Source organism: Opisthocomus hoazin, chromosome 24 (assembly GCF_030867145.1).
Source record: "Opisthocomus hoazin isolate bOpiHoa1 chromosome 24, bOpiHoa1.hap1, whole genome shotgun sequence".
NCBI classification, from domain to species: Eukaryota; Metazoa; Chordata; class Aves; order Opisthocomiformes; family Opisthocomidae; genus Opisthocomus; species Opisthocomus hoazin.
The window spans coordinates 8081684-8105246 of NC_134437.1; the positions used below are offsets into that span (position 1 = coordinate 8081684).

A 23563-nucleotide genomic window follows, 5' to 3' on the forward strand; every position below is an offset into this window, starting at 1 on the left:
CTTTGATATTTGTTGAACAAAACGTCGGCACAACACACCAGGCTACTCGGATTTGTTTTAATTTGTAGTTTAGGCTTCAAAGAAAGAGTATGAAAGGAATTAGCAAAGTATTTTGATTGCTTTGTTCGTTTTTCCAGCGAGAAAGCTACCCACCTGGAAAATACTGACTGGCTGCAGGCAGGAGCAGAACTTCTTTCCTGAGATAAATGGATCTGGGATAAAAGTCCTCTTTATTTTTTCACTTTAGCCGCAAAGGACGATACGCTTCTGTTCTGCTCTTTGTGCTAAAGATCAAATAAGAAGGAACTTTGCATAGGTGTGCCAGTGCCGTTCAAGGAAAAGTTTCTTCCCCCACCCCAACCTTCTCCTCCTAGAAGCAGCACCTCGGACTTGAGATGAGAGCAGCATTTAATGTTCCTCTCACAATGGCACTGGCGTGACTCTGAATCCCAGCGCTGGCACTCGTGTTCTGTTTTCCGTTCCGTGCACACAGACTCTCTCTGATCTCTCTACCTTGGCCTTCTTTTATTCTTTTTTTTATTCCCCTTTTTTTACCCATTTCTCTCGCAAAGGTGGCTTTGTGGAAGAAGGATGGTTTCATTTTCCTGAAGGTCCTCAGAGGGTGGCTGGCAGATCTCATATGCAGGGTGTCAGCTGTGTTAAATGAACACACTGAGATCCTTGTAAATCCCTGTTTACACATAATAAACATGAGGGTAGAAAACATAGAGGAAATAATACATTATTGATTACGATGGTGTGTAACGTCCTTTGAAAGGCAGGTGGTGTGTGCGCTCCTCATGCAGATCTGCGTGAACTGCAGAATCCCAGAATCCCAGCATGGCAGGGGTTGGCAGGGCCCTCTGTGGGTCACCCAGCCCAAGCCCCTGCCCAAGCAGGGTCACCCAGAGCAGGCTGCACAGCACCGCGTCCAGGCGGGGCTGGAATATCTCCAGAGAAGGAGACTCCACAGCCTCCCTGGGCAGCCTGGGCCAGGGCTCCATCACCCTCAGAGGGAAGAAGTTCTTCCTCGGGTTCAGCTGGAGCTTCCTCTGCTTCCGTTTGTGCCCATTGCCCCTTGTCCTGTCGCTGGGCACCACTGGAAAGAGTCTGGCCCCGTCCTCCTGACCCCCACCCTGCAGATATTTAGAGGTATTTCTAAGGTCCCTTCTCAGCCTTCTCTTCTCCAGGCTGAACAAGCCCAGCTCCCTCAGCCTCTCCTTGTAGGAGAGATGCTCCAGTCCCCTCCTCATCCTCGTAGCCCTCCGCTGGACTCTCTCCAGTAGCTCCTCATCTTTCTTGAACTGGGGAGCCCAGCACTGGACACAGCACTGCAGATGGGGCCTCCCCAGGGCAGAGCAGAGGGGCAGGAGAACCTCCCTCGCCCTGCTGCCCACACTCCTCTTGATGCACCCCAGGATCCCATTGGCCTTCTTGGCACCCAGGGCACGCTGCTGGCTCGTGGTCACCCTGTCATCCCCCAGCACTCCCAGTCCCTCTCCGCAGAGCTGCTCTCCAGCAGGGCCGCCCAACTGCAGAACTGCAGCGTGGTGCTGCACGTGAGGGGCGCACAGGATCCCTCGAGGTGGAGAAGGAAGGATTACAAACCCTAAAAATAACCTGGCTATAAGCAGTACGTGCTCCAAAACAAAGTCTGTGTGTGTTTTGTGTGTATGGGGGGGGGGTGTTTTGTTGGTATTTTTAAATAGTGATCTAAAATGCTTGCCCTCTGAGGTGTCTTGTTGGCAATGCTGGCCTGGTACTTGTGTTGCAGTGATGAAGAACAGTGTTTTGATGGCCGCTGAACTTGTAGCTGAGGATGTTTTTGCTCTTTTGCAACAGCTGGCACCATCATCCCTAATCTCCCGTGCAATGCATGAAATTCATTCCCTTGTTTTATCTCTGGCTGAAGCTGCAGGGAAGTGAGGTCCTTGAGGCTTGGCAGGCAATGGAATAGGTTTTGTTCGGTTTCAGTGAGCAGAGAGTTCAAACCCAGACAGGTAACAGAGTGGTTCTCCTCCCCTTGCTCGCGTTTAGGGGCCTGCAGAGCTTGCTGCTCCTCGGTGTTGGCTCGAAGGCTGGCTGCCCAGGTCACAAGAACTTCAAGGTGCAGCCACGGTGGCAGAAAGAGCATCTTTCTGATAACTGCAGAACTGGAATTGGTACGTGGGGAAAGCTTGCTGCCCCTGACCTCGGAGCTGAGCTGTCTGCTCACTCGTGTGAACTCTGCAGTGAAAGCATATTAAAGTTCCCTTTTCCTGCGGCTTTTTTCCTCCAGGTATTTAATCTTAGTTTACAGACGAAATGTGCAGTGGAGAAAAAGATGCTAATCACACAGTTGCTGCACTCTGTTCCAGCCACTGAAAAATTTATGACCATCTGTCCTGGATTGGACGGGGCTGCGAGCATCGAGACGTTAACGTCTTTGAAGCGGCGGCGGAGAGACTCGGCGTTGCAGCAGGGCACGGCGTCGAGCCCGCGGAGAGCTTGCACGGGTTTGGTACGGGAGGGCTGCGCTTGGTAGGCTTGGTTTGCTAAGGTCAGAGGCGAGGAGGGTCCGTGTCGTGCTCAAAACTTCCATCACTTGGCTGGAAGCGTCGCCTCGGCGGCTTTCTGGTGGTTTAGGGCAGGGGGGATTTTTCTTTTTTGGCAGCCGTTTCGCTGGGCAGCTTTCCCCGCTCGTTTTTTTGCCCGGATATCGAGGGTGGGTGGTGTTATTTCAGCATCCTGGGTATGTCATTATGTACATCCCTAATGAGTCCCTGCCCTAGCTGTAAGCACGTGGCTTGATGTGGTCAGCTTCTTCCAGGCTTTGATGAAACCAGAGCAGAAGGCGAGGTCGGAAACGGGACCAGAAGTGGGATTTCTCGAGCTCCCAGGAAAAGGTGTTTGGCCGCGCGGCTTTCCGAGCACGTCGTAAGGTCGAACTGTCTTGGAAGCGCAGCGTTCCGATTTTCGGCCTGTCTCTGCCCTCGGTGTGTTGTCGGACTTGCAGTTTGGAAGTGCTCGAGCGTCTTAAATGTGTGATTTGCGCTCGGCTTTTTGCACGAGCCGTGTTTCTCCCCGGCGAGCTCTGCCTGCAGCTGTACCTGCCCTCCAGCACGGCCGGCTCGGAGCGCGCCACGGTTTCAGAAAGTGCTGCTCCTGGGGCTGTGCTCGCATATGTTTCTCCTTCTTTCTTTTTTAAAAAAGAACTTTTTTTTGCAAAAAAAAAAAGGACTTAGACTATTTTTGTAAAACCTCACACCTTGAAAAACCCAAAATTGCTGAGGAAGGAAATAATTGTCAGCGGCGCAAGGAGTGCTGGTGCCTCTCCTGCAGCAATTAGCAAGCCTAAACGCGGGCTTGGCTGTCTTTCCAATTAAACCCTGGCAAGCTGGAATACACCATGTGATAACGAAGCAGAGAGTTTTGGAGCTACTCCTCTTGCTATTTTGAGGATATGGGAGCTTTAGGCTGTCTGGCTGAAACGAAGCTGTTGAGAGTAATGGGCTGGACGATCTCACCCCGTTACTTTTAACGGGACGGGGAGAGCGCGCGCTGGGGAGCGGCACGCTGACACGGGGGGAAGCGGAGGAGCCGTTCTCGCACACCGCTCGAGTTATGGCCGACGCTGGGAAAACGGCCCCCTGGCAGCGGCGGCCAAGCTGCTGGCAGTAAGTTATGGGGTTTGGCAGCAGATACGAGAGGTGGCAGCAGGGAAGGTGCACCAAGGCACACATCAGCATCGGCTGCGAGCTGGGGCTTAGCTTGGTCAAGGCATGTCACGAGGAGGGGAACTGCGGAGAGATCCCCGCTGCTTGTGCGTGCTTTGGGCTGCGTGAGGGCTCGAGTCGGGTGTCAGGTCCTTCCCTCCTACCCATCTTCCCTGGTTTACCTTCCTGCCTCTGGCCTGGGAGAATGGCATCTGTAGATGCGGTGGGTTTGTTGCTTGTGGTGGGACCGAATCTGCTGCCGCTGGGACTTTGAAGGAACGTGGTCCGGACAGGGCAGCAATCAGCCTCCCACGGCTGGGATTAGTCCTGAATTGCTGCTCCCATGGCCAAGTTACTCATCCTTCAAAGAATTGTTAAGGTTGGGAAAGACCTCCAAGATCATCAAGGCCAACCGTCAACCCAACGCCACCTTGCCTGCTAAACCATGTCCCGAAGTGCCACATCCACACATTTTTTTGAACCCCTCCAGGGATGGGGACTCCACCACCACCCTGGGCAGCCTGGTCCAAGGCCTGACCACTCTTTCACTAAAGAAATATTTCCAAATATCCAATCTATGACTTGAGGCCACTGCTTCTTGTCCTATCGTGTAGGTTTGGTAACACCACCATAAGTGAGGTTCCCCAAGCTGCCTCCGCTCCCGTTCAAATCACCGGGGGGGTTCAGACAGCGAAGGAGGAAACAGATTAACCCATGTCCATGGGTCTGACCCGAGATGACTTGTTCACATCGCTGGTCTCCTTCAGCTGGGGGCTGGTGGGTGGCCCATGAGGAGATGGCGTAGCACGGACTGGTGCTGCGCAGGAGGTGTCCTACCCCCTGCTCACCTCGCCAGCGGGAAGGCGGCTTAAAGAGCTGAAGTTGCTGAGAGCTGGGAAGGAGGGGGGGAAATAAAATAGAAGCTGAAGATCAGAATTTTAATTAAAAAAAAAAAAAAGCCTCTGATGGGCAAGAATTGCAGCCGTGCTGCGAGGTAAGGGGCAAACACAATTTAATTATGAGATACGCAGAAGTAATGGTGTTTGCGAGGCTGGAGCGTGATTTCCCGGTAATAGAAGGACCGCGGGGTTCCCTGCCTCTGGCTGTCGTGGCGTCCTCGGAGGAGAGCGCGACTGCGCGTCAGCGCTTTCCCTGCCTTCAGAGGGCAATAAACGGCCGCGGGTGCTCGGTCGCAACGGGCTCGAGGCAGGAGGAGCTGATGGAGCTGGGGCAGAGGGGCTGAAGGCGGTGGCTGGGATTTCCTAGGGGAGGTTTCCGAGGGTAAAAGCAGTTTGTGCCTTCCTGTGCTGTCCTCCCTCTTTCCAAGCTCATGGGATGGTTGACTTGCCCAGAAACACTTTCAAGGCAGGAGGCGTGAGAAGCCGTTGTTGATCCGGAGCGCAGCAACGGACGCGACCTTTACGGTGCTGTGGTTTCTGTTCTTTTTCCCCTCCAGCGTGTCCACGATCTGTCAGAGCAGCGCGGGGACTTCAGGGCTCATGGCAAAGTGCTGCCATTGCCACCTTCTCCTCCTAGTTGAGGTGTTACGGGTTAGTCTGGGCGAGGTGCGAGGCTGGTACACCTCCTGCATCTCTACACCTGCCTGTAGATACGGCTCTCCGTGTGCCCGGGGAGCACGGAATGTGTTTTTATTCCAACACAAGATGCTCCCGCCAGGCTTCAGGATAACGCGGTGCTGCGTGTGCAGCTAACGTCGCTTGGATTGCGACGGGACGTGCAGGGGTCCTGCAGCAGGAGCGAGGAACAGTGCAGTGGCTTTCAATAAAAAGAGAAACCAGAGTGTTTAGTGGTGAAATCGGGTCTTTGGAGAAAACACGGCGTTCTTAAGGAATCAAAATACAGGGATCTCTTACCCTTCTCCCTGTCAGTTTTGTTCTGAGCTTTTTCATTCAGATTTTAGACCGTCTCGGAGACTGAAAATCCCTCCTGGCATGTGGGAGCACTCCCGATCACAGAATCACAGGATGGTGGGGGTTGGAAGGGACCTCTGTGGGTCACCCAGTCCAACCCCCTGCCCAAGCAGGGTCACCCAGAGCAGGGGGCACAGCACCACGTCCAGGCGGGGCTGGAATATCTCCAGAGAAGGAGACTCCACAGCCTCCCTGGGCAGCCTGGGCCAGGGCTCCGTCACCCTCAGAGGGAAGAAGTTCTTCCTCCTGTTCAGCTGGAGCTTCCTCTGCTTCCGTTTGTGCCCGTTGCCCCTTGTCCTGTCACTGGGCACCACTGAAAAGAGTCTGGCCCCGTCCTCCTGACCCCCACCCTGCAGATATTTAGAGGCATTTCTAAGGTCCCCTCTCAGCCTTCTCTTCTCCAGGCTGAACAAGCCCAGCTCCCTCAGCCTCTCCTCGTAGGAGAGATGCTCCAGTCCCCTCCTCATCCTCGTAGCCCTCCGCTGGACTCTCTCCAGCAGCTCCTCATCTTTCTTGAACTGGGGAGCCCAGCACTGGACACAGCACTGCAGATGGGGCCTCCCCAGGGCAGAGCAGAGGGGAAGGAGAACCTCTCTCGACCTGCTGCCCACACTTCTCCTCACTGGAGACGGAGCAGGAAGGCTCGCCCCAGCTTTGACCGGCCTGATCCGTCTTCCAAATGCCCCCACCCTTGCAGCCCTCCCTGTTTCACCTGGACCCCCTGTGCTGCAGTGGCTGGGGCGCGTGCTCACGAGGGCATTTTGGCTCTCGGGAGGACTTGTTTCTTCAAGTACAACGGGAGACACACTGCAGGAGGGTGTGATGGATTCCATACGTGTCCTCCACCCTGTCCTTCCTGGTAGGGAGGTGTTATTTTCCAGCTGTATGGAGCTGAATATGCAGCTCCTGGATTTTGGTAGGGTAGAACAGGAAGACAGATGGAGGAAGAAGTAGTAACGCCTCATGGGTGCCACCGCCGAGCTTGTCAGGCAGCTCCCCAAGTGACTGCGAGTTCGGGACTGAGCTGCCAAGCGGAGCTTGGTACAGGTGACAGACAGCCCCGGGCCATCCGAGGAGACGCCTGGGGGAGGCAGGGCAGGGGACAAGGCTCTGACTGTCCGCTAGCCTCTCCTGCCCTCGCTACTCATGCCCCAGAGATGTGAGGAGCTCCACAGAGCACGTGTAGGCTGGCTCAACGCGACGTGCCCGTCGCCCGGCTGTCCTCTGATGGCCCCACTGACTCCTCGGAGCGGTCTCGGCAGTAGGTGTCTTCTCCTCGGGGATGATGGGGACGGTGACATGTCATGGCTTCAAGGGCAGACCTGGGGAAGCATCGAGGAGAGACTGAGGGATGTGTGGGGAGGTACTTGCATATTGCTTAAATTTCTCTCCAAGCCTCGCTCCCGACCTTCCTGCGGCAGGTGGCTGCCTTGAAACAGGAGATGCGTTTTGTGGCTTGAATGGAGCGGCACGTCAAAAGCAGATTAAATCCCCGGGAAGCCCTTGAAGTGCAGGTCAAATCCATCAGCGAGGTGAATTGGCCGTAGCCCCACCGAACAATACGGACGTCTTCCTAGGGAGGGTCCGAGCTCCAGGGCTGCAGCAAGCCGAGGAGCTTCAGAAGGTCCGAGCGAAGCGAGATCAAAGTGGCAGCAACGGGATAGCAGCGCTTGCAAAATACTGTAGGAATCATGGAAATCATGGAAATCGGGGAGAAAAGCTTGAGCTATGCCTGCGTGCTGTGAGATGAAACCTTGGGGTGGAGAGGGCCTGGAGAACCTCTCCGTGGAGCAGCCTTCAGGAGCAGGGGAGGGAGGGAAGCTCAGGTGAGGGTTTCTTGGCAATGCTGCCTGAGGATTTGCAGTTGTGGGCAGCCCCGCCAGCCTCTGCTGATGCCTGCGAGGGGGGTTAGCAAGGTGATGTAGAGGTCTCGGGCTGCGTTGGTGATCTGACCAGTGGAACTTGGTGCCACAAGACCGTATCAAAGCAAGGCATTTTGGGTGAGTTGACCATCATAGCTGCGTATCTCTGCACACGAAGGTATGAAAGCCTGTCTATGCCAGAAGGTTCAAGTACTGAAGGCTGCCTTACTCCGGGGTAAACTGTTTTCTCCTACAGCAGCTCCTTCAGGCTTCTTTACTCAAAAAAATAATCCTAGCAATGACAGGATTTGAGGTTTGTGAGGATCCTTCTTCGCTTGCTGGGTGCTCCCAATCTAGGATCGGTTTGGAGAAGGAGCACCAGTCATGGAGGCCTGGTGGAAGAAAGTGAGGAATGCAGACAGATTCAGCGCACTGAGCTTTTGGGGACCAAAGGCTCTCTGTTGCCTCTAGAGAAGTAAAAGCTCTTCAGAACACTTCAGTGCTGAATTACGTCTTGGAGTTGTCTTTTTCCCCTTCGTTAGCCAGGGAACACAGGGACGTAATTCTCTTTGCTCAGCAGCGTGAATCCCTCTTCTTTTTTTTCCCCTTCTGCCAGTTGTGTTTCCCGCTAAGAATCAACTTTTGTTTGTCTGGTACCAGGGCAGAAGCTCGTTCTTGGAGAGAGCTGCTTGCTGCGTGGTTTCTCTGGTCTTCCCCTTGAAGCTCTTGGTGGTGACGCCTTCCGAGGCCTCTTCGATAGCTGGAAGCCAGCGTGCTATAAAGCTGTTTGTCCTAGAGAACCTCCTCCTGGGACGTGGGTGGCTCTGTGTTTTCACTGGGTTTAGGCAGACTGGGTGAAAAGAAGCACACCCAAGCTTTCCTGTCGTTTTCCATCATGGTTTTTAACCCAAAAAGAAGGTTTGGTAGAAGTTTTAGGGGCCACCCAGACCTTCGCATTCCAGCACCAGAAATTCCCTTTAGGGAGGACAGTGCTGGGGTTGGCTTCTCTTGGTGATGCTGCTGTTTAAGCTGCAGATGCGTGCCTCTCCAGCATCATTTAAGGCAAATTTAGGTCTTAATGGAAGTACTTTAAGGTTTCTGTTCTGGGCAATTTTCCTTTGCCAGTCAAAGCTGAACCGTCTTCCCCAAGGTGGTCTTCACCACCACGCAGCGGCACGAGAGGAGACTTTGCCACCCCAGAGTCTTCGACCAGAACTGGCTCCTGAACGGGGGCCTGGTTTCTGCAAGCTCTGCTGTGGGTGCCTTCTGTCTTTAGTACGAACAGGACTTCCAGGGCTGTGGGCCGTCGGAGAATCGCCCTTCTCGTGGTTGGGTTTGGCATCTCGGAGCGATGAGCTGGCAAACGCCTCTGCTCCATCTGTTTTCCTTCATTGATGGATTCTTTAAAGTCAGATTGTGGTCCCACAGGGACATACTCAACTAATCCTCGGCTTTTAAGATTTTATTTGCGCAATAAATGGACGACAAGGTGGTTTGCAAGTACATAACACAACAAATGGGTTTATAAATGCAACTTTTCTGCCGAGCACTATAGGATAAAATACAATATCACTACAGCATTTAACGCTGATCTCTGGTTCATTCATATTTCAAACAGTAATGTACCCATTTTCTCATCTGGGAAGCCTCTTAGGTTTTTTTTTTAATACATTTTTATAAATTAACCAGGCACAGATTTAATAATAACTTGCATTTGTATAGCTTTTTTCATCTCTGAGGATCTTGGATTGCTCTGCAGACTTAATGGCGCAATATAGAAATTGCGTGCCGAAGGATCCATTTGCTCTCCGCCGAAACGCGGCGGGAGCTTGGATTGCTCGTCGCCGAGGGAGGCAGCTGGAATGCAGCGAAGGAGATAACTTGGAGGGGAAGGACGCGGCGCGCTTGATGGGTGCCCAGAGCAAAGCCCTCTGAAGAAGAGGTCACGGGCATGCTGAGGCAATCTGCACGAGAAAAGGAGGATGGTTCCTGAGCCTGGAAACCAGCGTGCTGGAAAACAAAGAAGAAAATGCTCAGTCATGCTCTTCTGCCGCCTTTTGGGATGCGCCATCGCTAGACGGAGAAGCCAAGAATGTGGGAAGACTTGGGAGATTGGACTCTTCTGTTGGTGATGTGTTTCTTTAGCAAGATACCCAACAGCAGACGGCTTTATCCATCAGGACAGGAACCTTCTAAGCAGGAGCATAAGGTTGCTCAACCAAAGTGTTCTGAAGTGATCCAAAACTCTTTAGGAACTTCTCATCTCACCCGTGTTGGCCAAGATGGAAACGAAAAGGAAGGTATTGAGCTGCTTCCTTGGAGATTTTCGTGCTCTTTCAAGAGCTCCCACCCATGTTCTTGGCTTCTGAGCACCTTGGGTGAGACAGGGCTTTTCCAGCCCTCTCTCTTTCCCAGTCACCGTCTTTTGGTGGAGGAGGTTGTCCGTTCCCCATCCTGAAAAGACAAAAGTTCACAACAAAGCTCATGCATAGAACATGCGACAGGAAAAATATTTACAGGCAGCAAATTGGCATCTCGGTAGCAGGAAAACATGAGAAAATGGAAACGTGATGTTTATGTTAATACAAAGTTTTAAAAATTTAATTTGAGACCAGCTGTTTCTGCTTCTCCTATAAGAGTGTAATTGGTATATAATAGCATAGTTAATTAAATACAAATCAATAGTTAAAAACACTAATTGATATTTAATATGTATGGGAAAATATAACTTAGTTGTAATATAATTAACTCAATATTAAATAAGCAATGGAATTGCAATTATACCTTTCCAATGATTATAAAGTTTATCGTTCTTTAATAAACGTGCAATTAGGCGGGATGAGTTGAAAAAATTATTAAACAGGTATTATTGGGCTATTAAACATTTATTATCATTCCTGGTGGAATACAGCTACAGAATAGTACACATTATGATGGAGTTAATAAACCTTTATTACTGCTTTGCAGCTTTAGCCTTCACCGCGCTGGTTACGCAGAAACTCGGTTCCTGCCCTGAGCTGCGGGTGGAGGAATCGTCTGGAAATTGAGTAAGGAAATCCCAAATGAGGGGGGGGAAAAGCCAGGAGGTCTCCATCATTTGGGCCAGCAAAGGGAAATGTTTCTTTCAAAGCAAGCTCTGTCCCCTCTGTTGCCCAGGCTGTGTGTAGAGATCCATTTCTAGAGGACCCCGAGCTCTTCTTTCTTTTCCCTGGCTGCCACCAATGCTGGCAGCGCGGGGTTTGAACTTGCTGGTGCTTTGAGTGGTTCTCCTGCAAGTCTGGGGGTGAATTAACACAGGGACTTCTGAGCTTGTCGGAAAAGTGCGTTCTGCAGTGTATTTTCCAGTGAAAACACAGAAGTTTGCGCCGCTTCAAAGCCCCTGGATGATGAACTTCAACCGTAACTAGTTCTGCTCTGCTGGGAAAAATTGGTCGCCGTTGCGTGGAAATGGCTGGGGTTTGCTCTGTGGGTTGGGGATGCGCGTGTGTTAAAATGTTGTTTTCGGTGGTATCTCAGCAGCCCCCCTAAAGCCAAAGCATTTTAAATGCTGGGTGTCTGCTGAACTATTTTAGCTCTAGGTGGCCACTAAAAGCCATGGAGTGGTGAGACATCCTTAGGCATCAGAGGCGTCTTGAAGTATTTTACCTTTTAAAGGCACTCTCGAGTATTTAAAGGTGCCTTCAGCTATAAAGACTTTAGCATGTTCATACAAATTTATGATATGAATTATTATGAGGCAGTGCTCTTGTATAGCTCCTTTCATCATGGGATATCAAAGTGGTTTATAAGCATTAATTATAGCACCCCTCAGGGAGGCCAATGGAAGATGGACACCCAGACTGGTGTGTGTGCCAATCCAGGCTCCAGATGGGCAGTAACCCAGATGTCACCTGGATCCAGCCCGGGTGGCTCAGCCCGGACTGTCCCTGCCTCCTGCAAGGGCAGAGCTGTGGTTGGGACCTCCGGGGTAGCGCAGCCGTTGCCTTGTGTGGTAGCCCTTTCCCACAGCCCCTAAAGCCCGACCTCCTTCCAGGGAGCATTTTGCTCCCCGTGAGTGGAAGATGAGGGCCGGACAGCCGAGTGGTGGGATATTCATCCCCCAGGTGGGCTGCAGCTGTTGCTGCCTCCGTCGCTGCTTTGGTTCGAGATGCTCTTGGGGTTTGCAGCCGTGGTCTGTGCCTGCAGGAGAAACCCAGCCAACACTGGTGCTCGGTGAAGGCTCAAAGAATCGATGCAGTTTGGCTTTCCTAGCAATGAAGATGTGAACACCTCTTGGCTGCTTTGCGTGTAAACGGCCCAGAAGCTCTCAGCAGGCTCGCAGCCGTCTGCCCACACGCACGTGGGATGGCGGGTTTCCCAGGCATCGTGGAAACCCCACTCAAAGGTCTTACCAATTCTAGTTATCAGACAGCGCCAAGGGAAGCACCCTGTGCTGAACGTCCTGCAGCTGCCACCGGCAGACCCCAGCAGTGCTCAGGAGCAATAGAAGCATCCAGTGCTCTGCCAGTCTACGCCTTCCTTGGTGTATTTGCCATGGTGGTGTAGGCCGTGTGGGGACGGCAGATCGTGTCACCTCCATGCTGCGGAGCAGGAGGGCTGGTTTCCACCTTTGCGTCCGAGGTGGGAGATGGTTGGTGTCCATCTCTTGCTGTTGCTTAGGACTCCGATTCAAGAAATGGCTGAGGACATGGATAGTTGATTTATCCACCCTGATTTGTCTGGTCTTTAGATGTCTACGTCTGAGTTAATCACCGCCTGCTGTGGCTAATGAGAGTTACAAGGACTCCCAAAGCCAGCCTGTGCAGATGGAGCGAGTCGCTTTCTGGAGGTGCCTGTTTCTTGCTGGGGTGCTACCTTAGGTGGCAGTGTGGATTTAGGGTGGGGTGGGGGAATTGAATTTTTTGCTTACTCTAAGCGTCTCAGGACACTTACTTTTGTCTGAGCATTGATTTCAGTGGGATTATACGTGTGGGTTGTTTTGGGTAGATGCTGATGTCCTCCCTGATGGGAGCACTGGGATCAGGAGCTGTTGGTCCGTAGCCTCTTGCAAGGTGGAGCCCTGTTCAACATTAGACAAAGTGCTTGAACTAGTCCTGCTTGTAACCCCGAGTGTCCTGGGGTCAAAAGAAGTCCTTTTTATTTTTTGCTGGGTTTAGGCTCTGATTTTGCCTCATGCTGTGCCCAAGAGGAGGACGCTGACCCCTCTGCTGGGATGCTGTGGGAATATTAGGGAGGGATCCCGTATATCTGGCTGTCTTCCCTGCACGTCCCGCTGCAGCGAGCCATTTTCCTCTCCCTCTGGGCCCGGTCCACGTTCGCAGCTCAAACCCAAGTCTGCATCACGGCGCTGGAAGCCGAGGCTGCCCGGCAGCGCTCGCTCTGCTCCGAAGCTGTCGCTGCTCTCTCAGCCCTCCCGCTTGGCCGCCTTCGCCCCTCGCGTGCGGCGCAGCTCCACGGCACTCCCCAGCGCTCCTTCCTCGGCAGAGAGCGGGGCTCCGAAGAGACCGCAGCCACATTAAGTAAACATCAAAGGGGCTTTGATCAGCAGGGCTCCGCAGAGCGCAGAAGCCCCCGAGGAGCTCGGCAGGTCCGCAGGCGGGCAGCATCGGGGACACGGTACCTTAATTTTCTCCACTGTGACACAGGAGATTTTGTTTGAAGAACCAGAGGTTTTTGCCGCTCCGAGACGCGCACGGGGAGAGCACGCGTGCGCGCAGCCTGCTTCTGGAAAAAAAAAAAAAAACACCCCACGTTGAGATCTCTGTGTGCTACCGATAGCCAGAAAGCCCCATTAAGAAATGAAGGCATCAAAGGCACGCGTCTCCTCAGACTGGGGCACTTTGCTGCTTGTAGGGTTGCTCGCTCGCTTCTGAAGAGCGCGATGCCTCAAGCCGGAGGCGTCTTCCCTTCTGAGGGCCCTTTTTGCTGTGCTGCCCGCCGAGGGAGGAAGGGATTAAAGAGTCCTTCTAGTGGCCACGCGCTGATGTGGAGGAAGACGCAGCTCGTTCCCTGCTTAGAGTAGAGGAGCACTTGAGCGATGGGCGAGGGAGGGGATGGTGACCCTCCTGTCTCTAGATCCACGTGGCTAAGTGGAGCGGCAGCAGCTGGTTTGGGACCCCCAAGTTCAGCTGTGAGGCTGACCAAAGGCTTGCTCTCGTCCCCAGCCCAGCCTTCTAACATGGCTCTCTCTTCTCTTGCAGAACTGGGGCTCCCAGGAAGAGGATGCTGCCTAGTGCTGGGGTTCATGTACAAGGAGAAGTACCGCAGGATGACTGAAGGTGAGCAGCTCCCTCACCTTCCATTCTTCCTTCCTCTTCAGTGCTCTCATTGCAAGGGATGGGGGTGTGCTACTGCTAGGAAAGTGCGCGGTTCTTGTTCACACCAAGGAGAAAATCCCGCTTCCCCTTGGAGGTCTGAAACATCTTAGTGGGCACGGAATGTGGGAAGCCCCCTGCATGAAGCAGCAAGAGAAGAGCTGGAGCTTTAGTGGTTCCATACCTCCAAAATCCACTCTCTTTTTCCCATGGGAAGGATCTGTCACATGGGAAGCTCTCCCAGCAATTGCTGCATCTAGTCTCTTTACTCCAGTTGGGTTCCTCACCGTGACCCCTGCAGAGGACCAGTTCTCCATGCCTTTGCACCCCTCAGGAGCTGTTCTGTTGTTTGTCAAACCCCGGCGTTCTGGCAGAGATCTCGCTCAAATTTCCCTATTTACATTCTGGTCATTCCCCAAGTACTTTATGAGCATTGATTAATCCATGGAAATATCATAAATAATTATGCAGCATAATAACTAAACAAAAACTACGCTTGGAAGAGTTGGCACCCTTGCTTCTGGTAGCTTCGTTGCCTGGCTGATTTTTCTGGAGCAAACCCTGGTGCAGCACCATCTCTAGTGCCGGAGGAGAGAAGGGTTTGAGATCCCAGAGGCCTGTGAGATGGGGAGGTTTAGGGTGGATATTAGGAAAAATGTCTTTACTGAAAGAGTTGTAAAGCGTTGGACCAGGCTGCCCAGGGTGGTGGTGGAGTCCCCATCCCTGGAGGGGTTCAAAAAACGTGTAGATGTGGCACTTGAGGACATGGTTTAGCAGGCGTGGTGGGGTTGGGTTGATGGTTGGACTTGGTGATCTTGGAGGTCTTTTCCACCCTTACTGATTCTGTGATTGTACGGGAGGGTCTCGAGGGTGCGTCAAGGAGAGTTTGGCTGCTGTGAGGTTACTCCGGGGTCTGCAGACTTGATCCAAACATGGGTTTGATCCTCTTTCTGGGGCTTTGGTTGGCTGGGCTTTGGGCAGAGCCCGTAGCTTGTGTGGGATGGCGCGTTGTCTGCAGCTCGGCGCGGCGGTGCCCGCTCCTGCAGGAAGCCTTGCCTTCCAGAGAGCCAAAGGTGCGTTAGCTTTCACGGGGTAGAACTCTCGTGGAGGCAAGCTGATGGCTCAGATATCAGTTAGAAGATCAAAGGTTCCTTCAACTTCCCCAGAGCCCTGACGCTGAGCGGATAACGTGGGGAAAGCACTTCACAAGACTTCACCTCCTGCTTGTTAATTACCGTGTGCTTTTTAAACGTTGATTAGGGTATGTTTTAAATAGGAAGGGGCTGCCCCTTGGGGGAGTGGATGGCAGAGTCTCGTCCGAGTCTCCCTCCTGATACCTTCCTGTCCCATCAGCGTCTCGGAGAGGGCAGGAGCACCGTGGCTTTGTGCGGAGAGAACAAAGAAACACGAAAGGCCGAAAGTGAAGGCTTTGTGCGGGGAGAGGGAACAAAGCGTTGTCCCCCGCAGGACCGTTACGCTTCAAGGTACAATTGGCCAAACACAAAGTCGAGGGATTTCCATGGCTACAAAGACTGCCTAGGGCTTGTGTTTTCGCTAGAGGCCGTCGCGGATGACAGTTGTGGGCCTCCAGCCTCCCGGGTTTTTGGTGGATTTTAGTGCCGATCCACGCTGCGCGGTGCGGGCTGAGCTCTGATATGAACCAAGGGGGGGTTCGGATCTCTGGTCGTCTACAGAGGTACAGCGAAGGGGTTTCCTGCCCGCAGTACCCGAGGGAGACTCTTTGGACCAGTCGCCTCGCAGGGATAAGGAGAGAGACAGCTTCCCTTTCATATTTTTGCCAAGTGAGAGCTTTTCCTCTTTTTGTTGCGTGATGGTGCTAATGAAAAGCCCTATTAATAATTACAGGGTAGCTGAAGGAACTGAAAGCAGAGGTAGGCAGTGGGGCAATCGGATAATTACGAGGTGTGGGGTCTCGGAAATGGGTAATTACAGGGATTGTTAGAACCTGGCTGTCACTTAACGGAGACATCTACAAAATGCGCTGGTAGGTAGAGAAGCACAAGAGAACTTAGATGGAGGCTTTGTCAGCGTGGAGGAATGGCTTCTTGGTGGGACGGCGCTTCTCTTGGCTAAACCTGTGGAGAAGACCCAGGCTGGCCACTTGCAGGGAAAAATAATGTTGTGCCTGACGGATGCCCAGCGAGGGTCTCGGGTAGCGTGATGTTTGTTTACCAGCTGGCAAGGAATGGGCGTCCATTAACGCAACTGGTTGCAGATGGAGGCTCTCCTGGCTGAGCTCTTCCTCCGGGGCGAGAAGCCACCATAAGCCTCTGAGAACTTGCCTCTGTCAGAGTTAGTTAACTCAGATCCGTTCCTCATACCGACACCAAGCACCCCGAGCCCTGGTGGAAGGGGTCTGGGTGAGGTGGTGGTGTTGTCTCTCCCAGCTGCAAGGCAGCACAGCAGCCTGGGCCGGCGACGCGCGAGGCCGGGATCATCTGGGCGCTCTCCCTGCAAGCTGGCGTTGCTCTGCCGTCCCGGGGGCGGTCGCCTCTTGCTTTGTGGCCACTGGGAAGCCCGCACGAGGAAAGGCGCTGGATGTGGGCGCGATTCTGGGGGTGTGTGTGAGCTGGGGAGCGAGAAGGCACCGCTCCAGCGTGGCCGCGACGCGCTTGTCCCTTTGCTGTGATTGACACTTGCCTCGTCCGCGGGCTGGGATTGCCGTGCGGCTGAGAGTTGTAGGGTGAAATGAAGCTGGTGACAGTCGTAGAGGGGTTGAGCTGTCTGCAGTGACGGCCTCGCAATAAAGACGCTTCAGAGTTAATCCTCCGCCATCTGTCTTCATTCTGCTAATAACCCACTCCATCAGACGCCGCCGACTGCTTGTTAACGTTCAGGAACAGCTACAGGATCGGGAGGAGCGTGGTGGTCGCTGGCGAGGGGCTGGATTCCTGCGGGGAACGGCTCTCCCCTGGCACGGTGGTGGTTCGGCGGGGTGCCCGGAGGCACGCGCCGTGCGGCGGAGGTGATGCGGAGGCACCAGCGAGCGGAGTCAGGCTGCTTGGGCAGCCCTGGCTCGAGGCGGCTTGGGAGCGGAAAGGTGGTGTCTGTGAGGTGGGTTCTGCCTGGACGCGGTCCTGTGCAGCCTGCTCTGGGTGACCGTGCTTCGGCAGGGGGGTGGACCTCTACACTGCCCTAGTGAGGCCCCATCTGCAGTGCTCTGTCCAGTGCTGGGCTCCCCAGTTCAAGAAAGATGAGGAGCTACTGGAGAGAGTCCAGCGGAGGGTGACGAGGATGAGGAGGGGACTGGAGCATCTCTCCTACGAGGAGAGGCTGAGGGAGCTGGGTTTGTTCAGCCTGAAGAAGAGAAGGCTGAGAAGGGACCTTAGAAATGCCTCTAAATATCTGCAGGGTGGGTGTCAGGAGGATGGGGCCAGACTCCTTCCAGTGGTGCCCAGTGACAGGACAAGGGGCAATGGGCACAAACTGAAGCAGAGGAAGCTCCAGCTGAACAGGAGGAAGAACTTCTTCCCTCTGAGGGTGACAGAGCCCTGGCCCAGGCTGCCCAGGGAGGCGGTGGAGTCTCCTTCTCTGGAGATATTCCAGCCCCGCCTGGACGCGGTGCTGTGCAGCCTGCTCTGGGTGACCCTGCTTGGGCAGGGGGTTGGGCTGGGTGACCCACAGGGGTCCCTGCCAACCCTCGCCATTCTGTGATTCTGTGGGTTAAGTCCCCCAGGAATAAGGGTCTTGAACTAACCTGAAAGTTGGGGTTTGTTTTTCTGTTCCCTCTTCCCCTTCACGTTCAGTTCCCTTCCCAAGGGAAGGCAAGGGGCGTGCTGTAAAATCCCTCCGTGCTCCGTTGTCACACTCGCTCCGTAGCTGCTGGGCTCGCTCCGCTCCTCGGCGGTGGCCAAGGGCAGGTATCCAGATGCCGATCCCGCTCCTGCTGTTTCCCTGCATCTCTCCTGCCTTTGACTTCGTGCCAGGTCTAACTCGAGTCATTAGCAAGCGTCACTGCAGCAGTTATGGCACTTTTTGGCTGCCACTCACAAAGCTACGAACGGGAACGATTGAGCGCGGAGAGGTGTCAGCCTTCTCCTGCGCCACCTGTTCCCACCAGCCGCCGGCTGCTGGAAGGTGCCTCCAACCATCTCCCCTCCTCCTGCTTCCCTTGCCAGGTCCTGCGCTGGCTCTCGCATCGGGAGGGTGGTGGAGGCAGGCGGGTGGCATCCCGGCGGGGTGGACCCTTCATCCTTGTGTCCCCAGGTTGGGAGGTGACAGCAGGCGTGGCGGGGAAGAGGCACAGAAGGACTCGGCGCAGCAGCATCCTCCTGGACCGGGTCATGGTTAATGATCTGTGCTCAAGGAAGGACAAACTCCCCCTCTTCAGCTCCCTGCTTGGCTGGTCGCGTTCTGCTTTGCTCGCGTGCGCGCCGTCGGCTGGGGACGGGCACGAGGTTAAAACCCGTTGCCTCGGTCTGCAGGCAGCCTCCTCGGTCCCGGCCGCTGCGGATGCGAACGCTGAGCGGGGTGCCGGGAGAGGGGCTGGCGCCGGAGTTACCTCTGCCAGCAGCCGCCTTCCGTTTGCGTCGTGGCTGGAAGCAGAAGCCGCTCTCCGCAGTTTTCTGCGTTCGGGGTGTCTCCGTTCGCTGCGCGAAGCACCGCAACACCAGCAGCCGCTACTGCAGAGCCGCAGCTCCGTGCTTAACTGGGAGAGGGCTCAGCAAATCATAATTGCTGGGTAATGACTGGAGGAGTCTGCTCTGACAAGGGCTGCCCGAGTCCCAGGCGGGAGACAAGAAAGATGAGGAGCTGCTGGAGAGAGTCCAACGGAGGGCTACGAGGAGGAGGAGGGGACTGGAGCATCTCTCCTACGAGGAGAGGCTGAGGGAGCTGGGCATGTTCAGCCTGGAGAAGAGAAGGCGGAGAGGGGACCTTAGAAATGACTCTAAATATCTGCAGGGTGGGGGTCAGGAGGCCGGGGCCAGACTCTTTCCAGTGGTGCCCAGCGACAGGACAAGGGGCAATGGGCACAAACGGAAGCAGAGGAAGCTCCAGCTGAACATGAGGAAGAACTTCTTCCCTCTGAGGGTGACGGAGCCCTGGCCCAGGCTGCCCAGGGAGGTTGTGGAGTCTCCTTCTCTGGAGATATTCCAGCCCCGCCTGGACGCGGTGCTGTGCAGCCTGCTCTGGGTGACCCTGCTTGGGCAGGGGGTTGGGCTGGGTGACCCACAGAGGTCCCTTCCAACCCCTGCTATTCTGTGATTCTGTGATTCTGCTCTGGGTGACCCTGCTTGGGCAGGGGGTTGGGCTGGGTGACCCACAGAGGTCCCTTCCAACCCCTGCTATTCTGTGATTCTGTGATTCTGCTCTGGGTGACCCTGCTTGGGCAGGGGGTTGGGCTGGGTGACCCACAGAGGCCCCTTCCACCCCGACCATGCTGGGATTCTGTGATTCTCTGAAGGCCATGTGGGGCTGTTGGTCAGCAGAAGACAAGAGTATGGAGGGTGAGGACTTGGCTCTTTCCTTCGGAAGGTTTGGGATCTTCTTTAGGGAGTAACGTATAGCTCTGATGTCTCTTGTTGGGCGGAGATGGAGGTCCCAAAACGGGACCTTCCCCGTGCCGCAGGTGGAGACGATCCATCCACATACCTCAAACATGGGCCACGAGTTGGGCTTGGCCCGGAGAAACGATGAGGAACCGACGGAGAGCCACCAGCCTGCTCTCCTCGTGCGTCCCCGCGCCTCTCACGGGGTTGGCTGGGGTCAGAGCCGGGCAGCTGCCTGTGTCTGGCTGCCGTTATCAGCCGTGGGCTCGCGCTCGGGCGCTGCGAGCAGCGTAGCTCTGGATGGGGTTTTGTTTTTTTGCCTTCAGCTTCCGCGTATCTCCAGTCTGCAGAGAATTGTGTGTGCGTATGAAAGCTGTTTTTATGGCTTATAATTATCTCATAGCCGTCCTTAGAATAATTATAGCTCCTCCATTATTAATAATTGGAATTCCAGTCCTTGTCATAGATCACAAAATGGAGAGGAAGCTCAACCCAGGGTTTGCATAATGTACCTTGGTCTAAATTGCATAATTGGTAAAATGGTGAAAATAGTTCGTTTTTCCCCCATTCCTTGGCGCTGGAATTAGTGAGATATTAGTGCAATTAGCCAGTGCTTCCATTTGAGGCTGCAATCGTTGGGTTTGTAATTTAGAATAAATGTGAAAGCCCACTTGTGCTTCTGAACAGATTATTTGTCCTGTTTAAAAGTATCTAATGGGGTGGCTGTCATCTAAGCAAGATACATTTGACCCATTTCAATTTGTTTCCCTTTTAATCTGCTATCTGTTTTCCTGGATCTTTCTTTAATAAAAACATAAAGAAGAAGTGGGTAAGAGGGACCAAAGAAGGAGAGAAGCGTTACAGATCTGGAGTTTATCATAAGCCAAAGCAACTTGAAATCAGGGCTGTTAAACTGCAGTAAGCAATAAAAAGAGAACGCTCTTTGGAGATCGTCGAAAGGGACGAGCGAGGTGACGGTGAGAGGTTGCTCTGTTCGCCTGGTTCCTAATAGCTTCCCGAAGGGAATCTGCTGTCCTTGCAAGGAGGAAGGCTGTGGGTGCTTTCGCAGCGGCTCTCCGCCGTGGGACGGGGCGTTCGGGTTAGCGGGGTGCTGGTGCAGCAAGGCTGGGATGGATAGAACCCAGCACCAAGTAGGGCAGGAGATGGATTTAAACCCAGAACTGGGTTTAGACTTTGAAACGTGTCTTACTGCCTGGAGAGAAACCAGCTGGGACTCTGGGACGGAGTCCCTGCCCTTTTGGGGGGAAAAACAGCTTGTTTGGGGAAGGTGGCTGTGCCTCTGCTCCAGATGTTTCTCAACGCGCCTTCTGCTGCCTGCTATGGTCCGGAGCGGGTTCGGCGAATGCTGCCTGCCGGCGACGTGTCCGTGCCTGCTTTTGCACATAGTCAAGCTTGACAGCCCCAAAACAAGGTGAGCATCTCCTTGAGCATCTCCTTGAGCATCTCCTTGAGCATCCCAGCATCTTCTTACACTTTGTCCTCTGAGGTCCGGGCAGCCAGCAGGACCCATTGGCATCGGTCTGCGGCCTGGGAGCGGCATTCCCTGCGAAGCGTGGCTAAAAGCTACGGGATCCCCAGCACAAAACCCACTGGGACCCACCGTAGCGGTGGGTCACTTATGAATTACCTGATCTCCAAAGCTCTCCGTGGGACTCCAAAGCCTCCCGGGCTTGGAAGCTCGCCTCACCCCAAGCGTTGTCACTCGTGTCTCCCCGGGAAGACACAGCCACAGTTGATGAGGGAAGGCATCTCCCATGGAAGCTGCGTCCAGCCTTTTGCTCTTTATCTGACAAAGGCAGTTGGGAAGGAAGAGGCGAGTGGTCGGAGCAAGCTCCGGAGAAGTTGTTGAGGACATGTTGTTATCAGCAGAGGTCTCCTTGATGTTTCTGCGATGCTTTGTGTGTCTGTTAGCTGAAGGAGGCAGGGATGTAAGCAAAACCTGAGGAAAAACCAGCCAAGAAGCTGTCTTTTTGTCTAGCATCAAGGGGAGACTTTGCCCAGGCTGGGTCAGCTGGAAAACCGGGTGGAATGCAGGACCTCTCTGGAGAAGCACGGGCTGCTGTGAGCCAAGCCCTTGCAGACAAAATCCATCGTGCACATTTACGAGGACGCTGCCGAGGGAAGGATCCCGTGCGCTCTGCACCGCTCCGCTCGCACCGGGTGGGAAACACCTCCCCGCCTTCCTGCCGCTCCGGGGAGGGAGAGCGGAGTTTCACCCGTGTCGCTCCGGTTGCCCGCAGGAGTTGCGGTGCAGCCGAGCAGCTCTGGTCGTAAACCTGACACGGAGGCGGTGATTTTTATGGCAGCGGTGGTGTTGCAGCGGTTGATGGTCGAAGGGTGTGATTTTATCTGTCGATTGGAGTAGCAGTCCCCTGTGGAAAGCTGTTGCTGCGTGGTTTTAAATAAACGAATGCAATATTTCCTCGCTCCCGGAGCACCGGCGTAAGGTAATTCCGGAGCTGCTGCTCTCGCCGCTCAGCCCACGGGTGCGTGTGGGAGAAGCTGGGATCACGTGGAATCCGTGCACACAGTGGCCTGCTAAGGACACTTTGGGAATTTTGGGTGCTAATAAGCAGGGATCCATACCTAGGGGGGGATTTGGAATATCCCAGCTACTTGGATTCCGTTGCCCATCCTTAATGGCAGTTGGAATGGGGTGTGCACTGAAGGAACACGGCAAGCTGCTGGGGAAGAACGTGTCCGGTCAAATGCACCTGAAAAAGGGCAGAGATGAGGTTACGTGCTTCACCGTACCCTGGCCGGCTGCTGCTGTCTTGGTTGGGTTTGGGGTGGCTTATTTTTGAAGCCTGGAAGGGGGGGCATGAATCAAAGGAGATGCAAGGCTGCTCTCTGAAGGTGGTAACTCTGGATTTCTCCTCTCTGCGCTGCCTCCAGGCTACCCTCGGAGTTCACCCTCGAGCGAGTGTGTCTGTTGATGGAGTTCCCCTCCCTGCAGAGCTGTTGCTGCAGCCCCAGGGGTCTGTTACTTCGCTTTCCTCCCTCGGTGTCCGTGGGGACCCTGCCAGAGAGGTTGCTGGCAGGCAATATTTCATTAGCAACACAGGTCACGCTGTTGACGTGGTGTCCACCAGACCAGAACCTGGACATCCAGGTCTGGCTGTGCCATCAAGTCAGGTTCTGATGATGCCATAAATCCTCCCGGTGTGGAGACGATAGCATGATTGCGTGGAAGCCTCCAGATTCCCAAAGTACCTGGAAGCTGTTCCTTCTACGAAAACAATCCAGGCTTTGATTTGGGAAGGGGGCAGGAGGGTGACAGCATGTCCCCCACCCAAGGCTGGAGAAGGAGCACCTCTTCTGCCATTTTCTGGTGTCCTCCCGGGCCATGGGCACCGCAACACAGTGCTGTTTTTGGTGAAGCTGCTGCAAGCAAACATGTGGTTCGTTCCTGCCTGGTCAGGACCTCCAGCCTCCCTCTTCTGGAGGCAGACACACAAGTTGGAGCTTCACAGGCTGGAGCAACGAAGCAGCACCAAGTTAACCATGGCTTAGAATATCAATTAAAACCGCTGCGGCCCTGTGAGACACACCTGTATGGATCAACAGCCAGGCTTGCCCTTAAAATGGCTCTCAAGCCAGCAGAAGTCCATCTGCTCTGCAGTCGTGAGCAGACACTTGCCGTGGTGGAGTACCCCCAGCTAAAGCCAGGCTGTGGGCCGCGAGCTGAGTGAGGTCGTTGTGAAGAATCAGCTCTCTGGTGTGGAAAGAAGAAATCTCTCTTTGGTGTGACAAAGCCTGTGGCTTTGGTACGCTCTGAAAAGGCTTAAACAAACGGTGTGGAAGCTCTGTTCCTCGCCTGTCGTCAGGTCCCATAGGGTCATCTCTGCTCTGCGGTCCCAGCCGGTCAGAGGAAGCTCCTCTCTGCAGGAGCAGTGCCAGACAGATGTGTTCCACAGCTGTAAGGACAATCGGGAAGGAACTGTGGGTTTCAGGCCAGCACAGTGAACCTCTGCCCGTTCCTCAGTGGAGTGGGACTTTGTTGGCTTGGACTGAAAGGTACTGGAGAACACCCGGCAAAGTATCTCGCTTTGTTTGGGCTGGCTTTTGGTTTTTTTAAACCCATCTAGAAATCCGTTCTTATCATAAGGAAATAGTGAAATATGGTTGTAAAGTGTCAAGTTGAATGCTGCCAGCCCTGTTCCTTTTCTCCCCGAGCTCTTTGCTGCGTCTGGCCAAGCCCTGCCATCTGTATTCACTAAAGAAAACTGA

General features: G+C 54.1%; 1 protein-coding gene across 3 annotated transcripts in view; it reads left to right on the forward strand.

Annotated features, from left to right (window-relative positions):
• Positions 1-23563, forward strand: part of KIRREL3 (kirre like nephrin family adhesion molecule 3) — a 339574-nt gene that overhangs the window by 210494 nt on the left and 105517 nt on the right. For 2 of the 3 annotated variants that reach the window (XM_075442622.1, XM_075442623.1), the window contains exon 2: positions 13689-13766. The exons of the other annotated variant lie outside the window; for it this stretch is intronic. In XM_075442622.1, the coding sequence (XP_075298737.1) occupies positions 13689-13766 (78 nt within the window). The remainder of the gene's footprint in view (positions 1-13688; positions 13767-23563) is intronic. 3 annotated transcript variants of the gene reach the window in all.